Source organism: Caloenas nicobarica, chromosome 1, assembly GCF_036013445.1.
Source record: "Caloenas nicobarica isolate bCalNic1 chromosome 1, bCalNic1.hap1, whole genome shotgun sequence".
In the NCBI taxonomy this organism is placed as follows: Eukaryota; Metazoa; Chordata; class Aves; order Columbiformes; family Columbidae; genus Caloenas; species Caloenas nicobarica.
The window spans coordinates 152078423-152095928 of record NC_088245.1 but is presented as its reverse complement, the minus strand read 5'-3'; the positions used below and the strand labels follow the sequence as shown (position 1 = coordinate 152095928).

At 39.8% G+C, this 17506-nt stretch overlaps 1 protein-coding gene across 1 annotated transcript in view; it reads right to left on the bottom strand.

Moving 5' to 3' along the window:
• Window positions 1–17506, bottom strand: part of GRTP1 (growth hormone regulated TBC protein 1) — a 36852-nt gene that overhangs the window by 16295 nt on the left and 3051 nt on the right. The window contains exons 3-5 of the mRNA XM_065627084.1: window positions 11684–11842; window positions 8100–8224; window positions 4814–4910 (exon numbers count right to left, since the gene is read on the bottom strand). Of these exons, the coding sequence (XP_065483156.1) occupies window positions 4814–4910; window positions 8100–8224; window positions 11684–11842 (381 nt within the window). The remainder of the gene's footprint in view (window positions 1–4813; window positions 4911–8099; window positions 8225–11683; window positions 11843–17506) is intronic.

Genomic DNA, 17506 nt, shown 5'->3' with positions numbered 1-17506 from the left:
CAACCAGGCAGCACATGTGGGTAAAAAAAAAAATTAAAAGAAAAGGTTTAAAAGTCCCAGGCTGAAGGAAGGTTGTTAGACTGATCCTTGAAGAATGCTTCTAGGCTATACCTAATGTAAGATTTTTATTAACAAAGTTGGAGAAAAAGAAAAAGCTGGTATTTGCTAACAATCCTAAACTGAGGGATACTGTCCCATGTCAATAAACGCGGCACAGGAGAGTAATATAGTGAAAAGACTGGAGTAAGAGATGATGATATTTAAAATGACAAGAGTGTTCAAATAAAGTTCAGCAAAGAGAGTTATGAATTCCTATAAGCTGTGGAAAAAACATCTGTTGACAATGAGAGAGGAGCAACAGCACAGGCATTATTGCTGAGATCATAAATCAAACCCACAGTGCCACAAGGGGAAACAGACAAGGGAGATCCTACAGGTTTTCTCTCTCAAACAAAACACTTCCAGCTGTGAAAGGAGAGAAATAATGCCACTGCAACAGCAAATTTTCCGCTAAAGGAAAAAAAAAAAAGTGCCATTGTGATCACATTTTAAAAAAAAAAAAAAAAAAAAAATCAAACTGGAGCAAGCACACAAAATAATTATTAGGTTAAAACAGGAATGGAGAAGAGTTTCATACAAGAAAAGAGTTTGACTGACGCGGCTTAGTAATACAAAAGAACCATAAAATGAATTGAGTGTTTCCTATAAATACATGAAAGGTAAGCACAAGAGAAAGGGGCACTTTTTTTACCCCCAAAAGTCAGCATTGGCACAAGAATAAAAGAATATAAAATTGGCCATGAACAGGCTAGTGCAGAAATCATAAGACCTCTATTAACCATTGGAGGAGAATTCTACAACTGGTTTTCAGTAAGAGTAAATAACTCCAGCATAGGAGTCCAGGAGACTAATTAGAGTTTAGCCTGATGAACATTGCTGCTTTCAGACTGAGAACTACTGAAGTGAGGGGAAAAAAAGATGCCTTGCTATATATAAGCATAACTGTCATGCTAAAGTGAGTCCAAATTGCCAAGTTTTTATTCTCTAAAACTCAACATTTAATCACAAATATGTAAAACATGAAATATGCTTCTTAAGTTATGTACCAAAGTACCACAGCTACAAGTTCCCACCTACTCGATGCTTTCTAAAGCAACCTCCCCAATATTTCCTCAACAGAACAAAAAAATTTCTCAGCAAGAACCAGAGTGATGAACAGAACAGAAACACCTAGAGCTACACTGAATATAAATTGCAGACACATCCACTCTGAGCTCGAATTGAATCCATACAGCTTCGTGTGGGCAATACTGTCTGCTCCAGCCATCTGTTTTGAATGAACCTGGGAATAAAAGATCTTGGTAACACCCAAAACTTCAGTTAAACAAATAATTCTCTTCCCCCTTGCTGTGTTTCAATGAGATATGCTCCTAATCCCTCCAAATCCCTGGTTGAGCAGCTGACAGATGGAACAGGCAGTAGATGATGGGCTTGCCTTCAGCAGCAGCAGGATCATCTGGCCTCTTCCAGCAGTGCTACGTTCAGCAGATGAACGCTGTGGACACAACTCCACACACCAACCAACCAAACAGGAATTTTTTGCTGGCGCTCTTCCACCTGTGCTAACTCTGTTTGGGTGTAACAGAACAATTCAGCCAGAAAACTTCTACTGATGGGGTCCTGTTCCCAAATTTTCCCCCTTCTGTCAGTGGGTGGAGCAGTCACACCTTCATCCTATTCTATGGTTTGTACCTCCACCCAGACCTAAAAACCAGCACAAGTGGGGAGGTGAGCTGTAGCTTTGGGAGCCCTTCTCCATCACTTCTCTGGAAATCTGCCACTAATGCTCCCATCTGTCACATTTTACATTTTTCAATCAATGACATCAATCTGTGGCTGGCTTAGCTCATCTGCTGACCAAAAAAAAAATCTCACTGTCAGCATCAAGGTACTGGAGTGGCTCTTTAATGTAATTAAATGTGTGTGGGCAGGGGGAAGGAAGTGTTCACAGGAACATCGCAAAAGGCAGAGAAGGGATTTCTAAATTGTCCTAAATCACCACTGACTTAACTGGCAGCAACAGGATACACTCAAAAATGAGGACAGGACCTGGAGGCATCTTTGATGCAATGAAAGGAGGAAAACATGAAGATTATAATGCAAACAGATCAAGAAAAGAGCATCAGCAACAGAAGTAAAGGAAAAATGTTGGCTAATCAAACTGTTAGCATCCAATAACAACAACAAAACCACAAACAACCAACACCACAACTGCTAATTTTCCCTCTGAAGATCTGGAGAATACAACACGTTTCTCTGCATCCCCAACAAATAATTGTAGGGCTTTAAACTGAAATGTGCTGTACCTTGCACTATTACCAGAAGGGTAGAGATTACTTACCTGAGTAAGTTTCTTTATGGTTACCATCTGTCTGATTCTCTCTCTCACATACACGCACAATATTTCACTGAAATTATGCCAATGATTTTCTCTGTCATGCTTTGAATTCTACAAATGTACAATTTGAGCATGACAGAGAAGGGTAGTGGGAATAAAAGGGAAAAAAGACATTTAAAAATATTTTTTTGGAAAAAAATAGCATCAGCAACAAATTCTCTGACCATAAAGCCTTGTATTACTCAATACAGATAGTTTTACTACATAAAAGATTCATACTACCTCACTTGGGCTCTCTTTGAGGCATCCAAATTGGAAGGAGCACCTCAAGCTCTCTTAAAACTGACTGCGGAGGGGAAAGGGGCACATTCAGATCACAATTCTGATCAGATACCCCTTTCCCCACTGACTATCAAAGAACCATAAGCACGTGCGTTTCTACCTTCAGCAGGTCTGATGATGCCTGCATTGGACATGCTGAACCCAGGCCAAAGTCTGTAGCAAGACTCTTGTTACAGGGTAGTAGAAATATATCTATAAATATAACTTCAGTAAATGTACACCTCCTTTATAAACGGTAATTGTCTTTTATGTTATGAGTTTCTTCTCATCACCAATGCTACTGGCATGAGATAAATACAACAACTAAGAGGGAAAAAAAAAAATGAGCAACTTTTGCCATTTAGGTATCAGCAAAGCTTAGAAGAAGAATATACAAGAAGAACTAAATGGTTTATGACAAACTGAAGTAAGTTCCCTACCAAAAACAATGACTAAAAACTACCGAATCTACTCCCTTGCCCCAAATAAAAACATATGCTTTGTCCCTCACGCTGTGATATCGATGGAAAGACATCAGTGGCAGGTCCCGTAGCAGACAGCAGCCCTGTCTCCTACCTGTTTGCACAGCTTATAGCTCTCAAGGCTGAACAAAAGCAACAGACAGTGGATCTCTTTCAACCATTTTTATAGCTTGAAAGTAAACTTCAAGCCTGCAAAACCTCAAATATTTGCAGATTGATTCAACAAGTCACGGTGCTCCCTGCCTGTCTCTACTCTTTCAATCTGCAAACAAAGTCCAACTGCCCTCCTCGTATGCAAGGAAAACCTGAGCTCCTACACAGTGTATTCAGCATAAAAGATCATTTCTTACAGTCATTCAAAAACATGAAGACGCTCTCGCCACTCTTTTTCCTTCTTTCTCTGAGTCTTTCCTTTTTATTCAATAAGGAACAAAAAATTACATACTTTTTTTTTTCCCTCCCCTAAATCTTAAACAAGAAATAAGCAGAAATGAAAGTATCAGCCTTGGAGTCCTTGACCAGCACTGAGTTGACACTGTAATACTGAATTCAGCCTCCAACCATTTGGGGTAAAGATCTATTCAAAATCAAAACTGGGCCAGTAGGGAATTTCAAAGCCTCTTTATAAAAAATTAGTCTTCTATTTTGAATATGGCTTTACATTACGGGTGTAGCTGTAGTCAGTCCTGTGCAATGGTAATGCTAATTCACAATGAAACTGTTCTCCCTCTAGAATTAATCCCCAAAAAGAACATTCCCAAATGTCTTTCATAGGAGTATAAAACATAGGTGTGCCTGATGTCTGCTTGTGATTTTAAACTACTTCACATGTGCAGTGAAATTTAGCTTATACATGGGGCAAAATTCATTGTGTGAACACATCTTGCAAACCCAGAGTTCCAGGCAAGGGAACCTAGAGAGTTTCTGAGCTGACCAGACGTAGATATTGTCTACAGCTTAGGGTGTGCTGAATTTCCCTCTGGATTCTGCTGACCAGCCTGGCTAGATCACCACTGATTGTAACAGAGTTTTGACAAAAACTTCCCGTGCAAAATCACAATGTGTAAAGCACCCAAGGTATCCCCGCTCAGAAGTGGGGGACACAGCAGAAACAACCACGGCCTTGCCAAATGTCTCTGCAGAAGGCTCACGCTGCCTCCTGTCAAGCCACTGGGAAGTCCTACCTCAGGCTCAGTGCTCAAACTCTGCACATCTCCCATCTTTGCTCTGCCACCACTGCTTCATCTGCATCTCATACCATATTCCTACAACCAGAAGTGCCAAATCCCAGACACCTTCACGAGTCTTGTTCCCCAGCATCATACAGATATAGGAAGACATCTATCTAACAGGTGTAATTAGGGAGTGAGAAGTAAGACTACAAATTAACATACACATAAACCACTGCATCAAGACTACAATCTCACTATAAACCAGACAAGTTTTGCCTGTGTGCTGCATCTTTGTCCTGTGTTTCCAGGACCCCAGAAACTCTTCAGTCTGTGCAAGTCCATTTTAACATCTAAAACCTCTAAAAACAGAGAAGGCAGCAAAGATAAAATAAAAGCCAAGCTCCAAAATACGAATACAGCTACACATGTTTGTAGCATACCGGGCAATATTCTTCCAATAAGAGCATCTAGCAACCAAAAGGACTCCTCTTCATTCTTTGTAATAAGAATCAGGTATCCAGCTATGAAGTTCATGCCCTGAAACAGAACGAAGGATTTTAAGATGCATATACTTATCTTGACAGTTTCCAGTTTATTTCTTTTGATTAAGGGCTAAATGACTAAGGTTCTACAAAGTGGGCATATTAAGTAAATTCTAGTAATAAAGGCCACTGATTGTGCAAGCTGTTAAACCTGCACAACAACAGCTAACAGGAATTATTAACAAAGATCAAGGAGAGGAAAATTAAAAGAAAAAGCTTAGTAGTCTATAGTTTACCTTCAATTTTTAAATTTAATTTTATAAACCCCGAAGTCCTGTCCCAATGTAATTGAAGACTGCTTTGTCCAGAACCAAAACACAGCTGTATCAGATGTGCAGTACAAACACAACACACCTGCAGGTAGACAGCGTGGCTGCAGAAGGAGACTGCTTGACCCAAACACTCTTTACTGAAAAAGTTGCAGCTCCAGCAGCTTTTACAAGCTCTTGCTGCTTAACTCAAATGACTGTACACAAACCATTTGCTTCCATAATACCTCCAGTACTCCCCATTCTAGTCAATGACTGGCCACTATAGCTCCAGGAGGTAAACACTGAGGGGTGGGGGAATTGGAAGAGCTACCAGAAATTTTGTGAAAAGTAGTCATGACTGGCCAAATTCCAGCTGTGCCATTTTTGTAACCGTTACTGCCACTCTCTGGAGAAATGACATACAAAACACACAAGTCATGGACTGGCATTCCCTGTAAACACATTGCCTCCGTCTCAGGCACTCTTTTTCTTGTATCCACCACAACACTGCTAAGTTATGGCAATATTACTCATTTACATGCTTAAGAGAGTGAACTACTGTGCATTTTTGAGTACATCTTTTCCACTGTAAACAAGTTAACAGCTGTAATAACACAGCATGTCAAAAGACAACATACCAAAGCCACCTCTGAGGTATAAGCCCTCCCCAAAGTCTTCCTAAGCTAACAGAAAACTACCTATAAATATTTACAGGCTATGAAGGCCAGTGATGGCTACACTGCTTTCTTTGGTTTCATCCCATGTTTTGGCCTTCTCCCTGTTCTCTCTCCCTGCAAGCTGGACTTCTCCAGCACACCTGTCACCACAGGTAGCACCGCTGTTTCTCGGCATCCTGCAGCAGCCCCTGCAAGCTACAATGCCCTCCCCAAACTGAGATCTCCTTTCTTCTATTTAACAGATTTGAGTCACTTGTTCCACCTCAGAAGGCCTCGCAACATTCCCAGAACACGGAAATATTAGGACATTGCATCTTCTCCCATGTTTCATTTTCAAGCTTTGAGTCACCACAGCAGTTGTTACACAAGTGGCCTGGACAGACCTTGCATGGCCCTAAATGGTGCTTGGCCTTCTAGCTGGGAAGGCAACTATTTGTTCCCATGCTGACAATTAGCTTAGTAATTGCATCTATGGCGACAAGAGACTGATTGCCATTTACCAGGGCACGCACAAAAACCTGCTCTGGAGCACATGTTCACAGGACACTGAATTTTGCTGGTTATATTGGCGTGGGCAGCACTGTGCCACTGTCACAGCATGACAGTGCAAAGCCCAATACCCTGCCAGGTGGGAGACTTAAATGCCAGTAAGGACCACAAACACACCAGCATCCTGAAAACATCCCCTAAGGAGCCTTCAGTCAGTACAAGCTCTGCAAAACTTTTTTTTTTTTTTTCTTTTTTCAAAATCTATTTTTCACTCTGAAATTTGTAGTGTTTACAGGGTCTCTCCTATCATGCAGTGAGTATCACTATATCTATCTTGATGAAGTCTGCTGCTTCTCTAGCAGAAAAGGTGATTTCCTGAAACTTTGCTTGATTTATGACTTGCCTCAGAAAGCAGACGTTGACCTTTGGTTTACGTTCTAATTACTTAGCCAGAAAAGATAACATTTGTCATGTGAGGAGACCAGAGGTGCAAAGAAATCTCATAAGGCTTTTAAAGTCATCTTCTTTCATCTCCAGTGTTCATAATGCCAAGTTAAAATGAAAATATTAGCCCGCTGATTAAATCATTAATGTACCAAAAGTTTTTAGAAACAATTTGGCATATATTTTGGGTAGAAGCTAGCTTGGTTTAGAAGTTGTGTGTTTGTGAGTGTAATGACCTCTACATAGGAGTCTGACACTTGCAAAAAGAGAGTATTCATAATTCTACACCTTCTGTTATTCTCAAAATATTAAAAATATATTTTAATAAATACATAATGCTGAAAATAATGAAAGTAATTAATCTTCTACTCTCATTCTTCAAATAATTTCTGTACTTAAACTGGTTAGGATACACAAAAATAATTTTTTTTAGTGGCTTCGGTCTAGCTTTAAGTCCGTCTAAGTCTTCTCCTCTCCAGATTTCAGTATTCTTTTAACTTTGAAACAGTTGTATTTACATTTTTCTTAAATAACATAAGGTACAGATTAGTATGCACATCCTTGGTGAGGAGGAGAGGGAGGAGAAAGGAGAGGACTTAATAAGTGAGCTGAAAACACATTTTACTCGTGATAGGTTCTGCTTCTTTATGATCCTTAAAGATGGCTGCTTTTTTCTTGGCTGTCACGAGCCAACTTTTATCTTCTTTGAGTCCCGCAGGAAACTCTACAGTCTTGGCAGTGACAACAGGAGCTTTTTTGAGCTGTCATATAAGCAGTATCAGGTTGAATTTCAAACAAATTTTCTTCCTACTTGCCTGTCTATACTGGGAGATGGCACCAAATAAATGATATCACCCCCAATTATGTGATGTCACATGAACGTTAGTCTTCCTGTATTTTGAAAAACATGACAGTTAAAGCAAAGGAAATTGAGACCTCATCATGCCTCATGCATACCAAGGACTGTTTTGGGAAAGATGGCAGGAGGGAGGAAGAGAGAAAGCCAAGCTCGATTGCTCTTCGTCTCCAGAGCTACTAATCTTGATGCAACCATAATCTTGATGCAACCATGTGTGATAAAACATTTATTTTGCAGCTAACAAATGGAAGCAAATGTGATCAAGTAAGCTGCAAAAATGACCACGGACAAACTCACAAGGACATTTGAACTTCCCTGAAGCGATTCATTTCCCACCCGCAACAGGCCATTTTAAAAACAGAAATAGTTTGTGGATCTGCTTCTAAAAACACACATTCAAATGGACAACAACAACTACCATTGGTGAAATGCAGCACTGTTTAAAAGAAAGAGAGATTACATACCTGACAATATCCTACTGCTTTATTATGATGCCCATATGCTACCAATATGTTGTAGAGTGCATGTTGCAAACAGGGATCAGCAGTTTTGCGGAATTTTACATTATCTGGAAATGTTCTGTTCATGTCTAGACAAAAGAGAAAAAGACGACAATTAGGAGCCATTCCCTTTTTCACTTTCCAAACAAAGTTTTACAGCTTTTCTGAAGTACAAGTGAAAGTTCACTATGCTTCACTAAACCGTAGTATTGGTGGATGACTTTCAAGAAACTATTTTACCTCCATTTTGGCTAAAAGGCTGCCTGCATTCAAGGATAATCTATTCCTAGAAAGATTAATCATATTAGTGTAAAGAAATCAGTTTCAAGTAGGACTAAAGAAAGTCTCCCGCAGATTGGACTCTCTCAATGCCTGACTGCAAAGGCCTAAATGAAAGCAAACCAGACATTTAGATTGACAGAAACAACATATGCCAAATTTATCTAGACAAGTGGCATGAAATGAGCTGCACCTCTAGGAAAGCAGATTCTCCTAACAAATTAGATGAACTTGCAATTGATTTATTTGGTGAACTTCTACCAAACAGTCCCAAACAGCTAAAAAAAAAATAAATTAAAAAAACCCAAAAAAAAGTCCTGTTCCTGCAGTTGGTGACTTCCACTTAAAATCACAGTGTTTTTAAAGTTTAAGTTTCACCATAGTGTGATCATAAGAAAAGCTGCTGCTCATTGGTGCAAGTTCACCAAGGAGAGTGATTTTCCATATCCAAGCACATCTCACATGCTTCCAGTTCAATCCTAAACCAGGTAAGGACTATGCAATTACTGACATTTCAAAACATTTATTTCTTCCAGATCAAACATGCACAGTATGACTCATGTCTCCTTACAAAAGCCTGAAAATTAGACATGCAAGTTTGAGCTAGTCACCCAAACTTCTTTTAGTTGTTGGAAAGAAACAGGCAGAGTTAATTTTTCGCCTGCTTCAGTCCATAAAGAGGGAACCCAAGGTCATTAGTCCAGAGTTGTGTATCTGATTTTCAGAAGTTTAAATCGGGGAGAAAAATCCTGTTTGAAGAATTTCAAAATCCAAGACTTATTAATAAAATACAAACAGTTGTTTTGGTTATATTTAAAAATAACAACCACCACCACCGCCACCGGCTAAACTTAAAAAAAAACCAATTGTAACAGCCCTACTGCACAGCTATTTATATGCTAAGAGTTATCAATTCTTATCGCCTTTTGCTGCATAAAGGAAGAAGTTTGTTACGGCTTTGACACAAAGTTGAACAGGAAGCAACCAAAGGAAGAAAGCCCCCCAAAATCATGATTAGTGTAATGGAAGTCACAAGCATTAAAAAGTTATCGCACTAATCGCTATTTCTTCCTTTTAAAAGTGAACAAATCATTTACAGAAATTGGAGAGCAGGAAAATGTTTCACTTGACATCTTGCGACTGAAAAGAAAAACACGAGGAAAAAGGCAATTTTTAAAAGGACTTGAGCAACAGCCTGACAGTTATGGGATAAATAGACTTGTTTTGTTTCTTCTCGGTAGGAAGAGCAGCATAGTATTTGCATAATCAGAATTTGTTGTTTATTAAAGTATATGCTGGATGTTAGAGACTAGATGAATGCTGACATTTCAGTTATGGCTCTTCCTCTCAGCTGTGCAGGACAAGGGTGAAGGGGCAGTAGGAAAAGTCCACCACATGCAGAGCAGACAGTACTCAAACCAAACTCATCTTTAATTTCACAACCTGAGTTAGGCTTGCAGTTGAAAGAATCGGCTCCAATTTTCTTTCTAATTGCAAAAACCGTGTTTTTCCCACAAGGAGTGGGGAAGCCTTCCCTAATTGTATGAAGGATTCAAAACTTTTCTTTAGTAACTGTATTGGGGGAGGGGGGAGAAAAAACAAACAAAACCAAAAAAACCACCACAGGCAGAAGAACTGCATGTCAGACAGCAGTTCACACTGAAACAGTCCTCAGCTAAAGCCCACTATAAAATTTGTACAGTCAACAGAAGCATTAATTTTATTAAACATGAAATTTCTATTCACCGTAAGTACTTTGCTCCTTCTATCCCTCATATGTTCACATTGTTTCTTCCTTTCTGAAGGGAAATTTATCACTCTGAAGTCCGAGGTCCTCTTTTATTTTTTTTTTCCTCCAATAAAACCCCCCAACCTGCTTTTCTTTATCCCTTCCCTCACTTGCTCCTTATTAGTTTTCTGCAGTTTCTCGATTGATGCAGCAGCTCTTCTAAAACTTTATTTCCTCCATCATTTCTGGCTAGTATTCATATTCATAGATAACACTTTTGGCAAGTCTTCATATTCACAGGAACATGAAAGTTTATGCTTCAAAATACCTTACTAAGGCGTGTAGTCCCAAAAGCCCACAGTGCTGCTGTGGGGAGAGGCAGAGGAGAAACTCAGTATAAACCAAAAACTGTTCAGGTGATTATCCAACTCGAGTAAAAATCTTTAAAGCCCCAACTTTAACCATCTGGCTTTTTCAAGATGAAAAAGATGACAACTGCACCTGCCACTCTAACAAAACAACCTCGGCATTGTGCTTGTCCAGAGCACAGCCCAACCTATCGACTCATTATTTGGGCAATACAGCCAATACCAGCTTCTCCACAAAAGCTCTGCTACAGCAAGTTGAAAAGTTTCAGGACAAACACCAGTTAGATCAAACTTCTATGGCATGTCCTCCCCTACTGCCTCTTCTAAACACTCAGCAGGCCAGTTTAAGGTGTGGTTGCCCTAATACCCCGTCATCAGTATTGGGCACTGAACAATGTTCACAGACAGCACACATGAAGCTGGACCAGTAAAGGAGGGGTATGTCTCCTCCTACACTTCCCTTCTTTCAGGGATTTACATTTAGTGTTTAGGATTTCATGCATCGGGTAGATTTCCCCGCCACTCAGTTCATCAAATTCCTTTTTAAACCAGTTCATACTTCTGGCCTCAGCAGCACCCTCCAGTAACAAGAGCCACAGTTCAGTGATACGCTCTTCTAAACCCGCAGCACCGCAAATTTCATTCAGTATCCTTGGTTCTTATGTTACAAAAAACAAATAACAATTGCTCCCCATTCACCCTCTCTACACCATTTATAATTCATAGCTCTATCAGCAGCTTTTTCTCAGCAGTCTTTTTCCTCAAGCTGAAATCCCAGCACACTCCTGCCTCATACAGACACTGTACCACATTTTCAACCATCCCTGCTGCTCCTCCAGTAACCTATTGGGACAGAAATAAGGAGAAAGAGGCCCAAAGGCAGGTCTCATGGTACAAAGTTAACACTCTTCAATCACTTAGGAAGCGACATAATAGTGTTGTCTAGTTCATTCTCTGCTCCTTCCCAAATAATTTCTAATCTTCCTTAATGCTTTTGACCACATGATGAGCACAGAAAGATCTGTGCTGTTAAAGAGCTTATAGCTAATCTAATTTACATGTCAATTCAGCACTTAAACCACTACTACAGATATGTAAATTTTCCATGACATAACTTGATCTCTAACATTTAAGGACATAGGACAGATAAACACTGTTATCAGAGCAATAACCTGTTTTGATTGCTTCAACCAGCTTGTCATTCTTCTCTCCTTCAAGCAGTCTGTGGTAATATCCAGGATTTTCTTCCATGTTGGTTTGGGCCCCACTCACAATCATCCAAATCAATGCACGGTGTTCATTGGGGATGCCTTTCCTGATATACCTCTTCACTGCAAAACAATAAGTTTATCAGGGTTAAATTAAATAAGTAAATAAATCCAGCTGTATTTTTCTTTTGGAAATGAGCAACAAAAAGTTAAGAAGTCATAGGAAAACTCTTGACGAGATTATTTTGCTTTCTCTCCTTTGGTATCATTTGGGATAAGCATTTCCTTCTCAGCTACATAGTATATTTTAAATCCACTCCTAACTTCTTGCCACTCAGATTCCCCACACAGATCTCCAGACCAGCACTTTCCTCTCTTCTCAATTCCTCAATCAGGATTTTGAATCCTTTCCTCTTCTTCCCTCCTTTCTGGATAGAGATATTAACTGCGCTGTTTCCCCTTGATCTTTATACTCTTCCATTCAGACAAGCACTGATGTTTTCTTTCCCTGCATTACTAATGGCCTCTGACACGACAGCCCTTCCAATTTTCTTGGTTATGCTCTAACATAAATGGCTATGTTAATATAACTGTAGGATTTCAGCTTAGCACCTAACCACTGAAATCACAGCAGAAACCAAGACGTATGCACTATGTGGCTACTGTCTAAGTGAGCCTCTGAAAGAACTGGACATGTAAGTGATCAGCAGATGATTTTTCCTAGAATAACTGGAGAAGTGTTTTCAAATCTAAAGTAGCTCTTATCTCCTGCATCATATTCATCATCAGGGTGTGCTTTGAGGTTTTTTTTTTTTAAGCAGATGATTCAGCATAAATAACTAGGATACAAGATTGCAGGAAGAAGCATCAGGCTAATGACAGTCAAAGCAGCTTCTTCCTGGGAATGGTATGAAAAAATATTAATAAGGAGCCAGTGCTGCTCATTGGCACATAATCCTAAATCAGCATTACCCCTCCTGACCCCAAAAGACAGCCAAATGTTTGAGATCCTTCTGCTTCTTCCAAGGAGAAGAAACTGACAAAGGAAACAGATGTTTCTTACTAAATGAAGGAGACTGTATCAATCAGAGTATCAACTTCTTGCCCCTAAATTCAAATAAGAGTGGAGATTCTTATTCTGCCCACGTACACGCACAATATCATTACCTAATCTGGTTTTATCCAGTCACGAAGATCTGTAACTCAAGATAAACTCTGCCCGAATTCAAGGTGTTAAAAACAGCAGACTGAAATATGGTTTTACAACTCAGCCACCTTCTAAATACATTCTACCTAATGGTAGCTGCATATCCTTTGGGAGCCAAAGCCGCTTTCCCAGTGTCAACAGAGAGATCTGTGCATCTCTAATGGGCATTTCACCCACCTAAAATCTGGTACTTTCTCTCAAAAAACACACTCCTACCCTTAACATTTGCAATAAACACCCGGTCTTCAGGGAGCAGTGTTTGTTTAGCTTTTAGACTGACTGCAAATAAATTCTGTGTTTCCATGGTGGTTTAATAATCCCGACTTCATCTTTTTTATTTTTTTTCCCCCTCCAAGATTCTAAACTTTAATGGTCAAGAAATCCTACAGATGAACATAGCAAATGCAGGAATGAGTATAAGGAACCAGTGCCATTTAGGTCAACAAGAAGAGACATTTTGATGAGTCTGCAAATGTCTCTAGAAGCAAACTTACTGGCTAAATTACTGGATTATCATATTCTAACATATCATTCCAAAGCTTTTTATTTTTTTTAGAACAACTGTCAATTCTGAAAGCATAGGCAACATCCACACCCGACAATACACATTAAATTCAAGAGAAGCAGGGACAAGCCTTTGTCATTGGCACAAGGGGAAAGCAGCCCTGCAGCACAGCATACACTCATTATTCCTCAGTGTCATCGTTCTCATGGTAATGGACAGCTGGAGGCTTGTGTCGCCCCAAGTGACTACCTACCCTCGCTTCCCCACTCCCCACGGAATGGAAAAGGCCTTTACATGGTGCTTTTCTTCCTCACACCATTATCACACTTGCCAGGATCTGCAAACTGACATACGGACGCAGCAAAGTAGTTTTGCAAACAAGGACAGTTGCAATTTAATGTTTTCTATATACGTAAGTTATTTATATCTGTAATATTCTAGACAGAAAACTGTACTGTTTTATTCAAATATGTATTTATCTTGTTTTCTATAGGCCCTCTACCACATTACCCTCAGGAACTAAAAAGCCCACAAGCACAGTCCACACCATAGAATATCCTCCCACAATAACATTTAAGAAGCTTTCACAGATGAAGCTGGATTATGCATGTGTCTCTAGTTACACATTTGACCCCAACTGTAAACCAAGGGCTTGATCTCAGAAGTAGCACCGCTGAATACTACCAAGCCCTGAGTATCCACACACAGAATCACTCCCAGGACAACCACAGTGTACACAATGCAGCCTAAGATTTAAAACACGTAAAGAAATATCTGTATGTGAAATTTTTTGCCTCTGTTCATTAACAAAATACAAAACGTCAATTTCTAAGCAAACAAAAATAATCTTAATAATTCCATTACCTCTGACACCCAGTGCCAGTTTCTGTAGGTTAGGAGTCACACTTTATTATTAATGTTTTTATTGCTACAAGACAAAACAGCTACATGATAGGGAGGTAGTCTGGAAATGCTAATAAATACCCACAGTAACTTCAAGAGAAAAATATGCAGGAAAGAACATTTTACAATACTCTGCACTGCTTATAATAACAAGATTTAAAAATAAGTAAATCACTTTAGGCCTGCCTGTCCTTGTTAATGGTAGAATATGAGAATGATGGAGGTTTTTGCTTCACATAAAGTTGTAAATAAAGATTAACACTGTTTCACTCTATACCATAGACTAAGTTCATGTAGGAAAACAACATTTTAAAACAAAAATTATCTCATCTAAAATATTAGAAGAGTGTGATTTTGAGAAGCATCTGCACTTTAAGTTACTTTTCTCTGTTACTAACAATTAGTGCTGAATGCTGAGGAAATTAACTTGGATCCTAGAGAAAAAAAAAATCTACAAAAGAGCTGAAAACAGCATACAACAAGGAATTGAGGGTTTTATTTTAGGAGTACATCACAGAAGAAACAAAGCAGATCTGTGTTCTAAATGTTCGAGTTACAGTCATACACAAAAACTGACTTTCTATGATGCTGCTTCCTACCTCCAACCCTTGGGCTGGAACAGAAATGCTCCTGTTACAACCACTGTTTGGTACCATCGCTTTTACCTTTCACTGTATTTCGTCAGCCTCAAAGATCTACTGGTCAACTTTGACTAATCCACTGAAAGTGAAATTCTTTTACATAGTACCTTTTGGTCAGAATTAAGCTACTTCAGGTAATTATGTCAGACAGCTTGTTGCCCACCTGCACAGAAGCCAGAGCAGAGAGCTGCCTTTTGGTCCCATAAAGATAGTAGCTTGATGGAGAAAAGCAACAATTAAGAGGATCTCTGTAGCATCAGAGAGGGAAGAGGCAAGTGACTGAACACTGACAGAAAATTCACACATGCAGAGGAGACAATGCAGATAAAGTTAAAGGGGGAAACAACATACCAGAAAACACTAAAAGAAAGAGACTGGAGAGGTACCAAAAGGAACTGTCAGCCAAAATTCCCATGACCCGCCCTGCCAGAAGGCTGTAATCCAGAACAACAGGATACACTGCTTAATTACCGTTGTTAAAATGTAGTCTAATTATTTTTCTTTACACTAGAACAGAATTACTTACATACATACATACATACCACCCTGGCAGTGAGGCAAACAGAGCAGCATGTGAACATGCTACATTTCCGAAGTGGAAGATTAACACAAGTCATCACTTCTTCCTGTACACCCGGACAGGAATTATGAGCTTCTCTATGTGTAAACACACATGGGTGTGGAGCTACTGAGATACCACACATCCAATACCCATCTTACGTCTACGCACAGCAGGATGCATTTTTAAAAGGCCCCAGTAGAACTCAAAATAAGGCTATGGGCCTTTGTGGCTAGGGCCACAAAGATGATGAAGGGAGTGGAGCATCTCCCTTATGAGGAAAGGCTGAGGGAGCTGGGTCTCCTTAGCTTGGAGAAGAAGAGACTGAGGGGTGACCTCATCAATGTTTATAAATATATAAAGGGTGGGTGTCACGAGGATGGAGCCAGGCTCTTCTCGGTGACAACCAACAGTAAGACAAGGGGTAATGGGTTCAAGCTGGAACAAAAGGTTCCACTTAAATTTGAGAAGAAACTTCTCAGTGAGGGTGACGGAGCACTGGAACAGGCTGCCCAGGGAGGTTGTGGATTCTCCTTCTCTGGAGACATTCAAAACCCGCCTGGACGCCTTCCTGTGTAACCTCACCTAGGTGTTCCTGCCCTGGCAGGAGGATTGGACTAGATGATCTTTCGAGGTCCCTTCCAATCCCTAACATTCTGTGATTCTGTGATGGGTTTGCAGATACAGCTATTGCGTTCAGGGGAGGAAAGTGGCAAATTAAATATTCTTCTCGGTTCTAGCTTACAGCCAACTTGCAGCAGAGGGGAAGATAATCAGAACCAGCAGCTCCTGAGCAATGAAGTCAGGTGCTGGAGGAGGGAAATTCAGTGCATCACCAGGCAGTCCTTCTGCTCTCCAACTGCCTGCAAGGAAATCACTGCAAGATCATCTTGCAAGATAAAGCACACACCTAAACAACTGCTTAAGTAATTCTAAGTGCATATACCACAGACTTCAATCTTAATACTGATGCTGAACAGAAGTATTTAAAAATCAGTAATTTTACAGGTTAACCTGTTGCACTCCTCTTCTGAGGTTCAGTTGAGGATAATGAGGGAGACTTATTGCAACGACGTTGAATTTACATGCAGACTACATTTCCTTAACATTATTTATCCCAGTCACTCTCCTTAGAATAACATATTACATATGTATGCAAGAATGCATAGTCTACAAATTCAAGTATCTTTAGCAAAATGTAGTAACATCAAAGATGATGCATCAGCCTGCAAGGGCTTGCTACGGTGAAGAGCCATTGCCTGTGACCACTCAGTGGATTTATGGTATCCCATTTGTCACAAACAATAGTCTGTTAGGGACGATTAAAACCACATTAATGGCTATTGCAATTACACGGCTAGTAGGGCAGAAGATACTGAAGCCTGGTAGACAAGTTGAGAGATTCAGTCAAAGTTTGAGCTCCGAAATAAGACCAGAAGCATTCAGACCGTATCACAGTAGCATTCTGTGTCTACAATGCTGTAACAGGCTACACAAGTGAAGAGAAATGTAACATGTAACACACTCACAGGAATTGCTAAAAGTTGATGCTGTCATAGTTCACACATTTTGATAGAAGGAGATGAATTAAAGCCTGAGATTATTTTTCCACGACAACTAGAAGACCAAGTTCTGCAGAATCTCAAAATCCTCCCTAATTCAAAATACCACACAGTTATTGTTATATTCAAACTTGACACTCTAAACAAAAGCTTCCTTACATTTGGAAGAAAATGAGAGTAGAAGTAGCTACTTTCTAGTTAGCAGCATATGATCTAGCAGCTACAGCTTAAACCTACATTTTCTGGGATTCCTCAGCCTTAAACTGGGACATTCGTACACTAAATACACTGCTACACTTAAAACATCTCACCAGTTACCATCCCACTCTTTGTGCCAAGGAAAAAAAACCAAACCAAACGAACAAACACCGCAAAAGAACAAACCCACCAGAATTAGCAGTCGAAGTCTG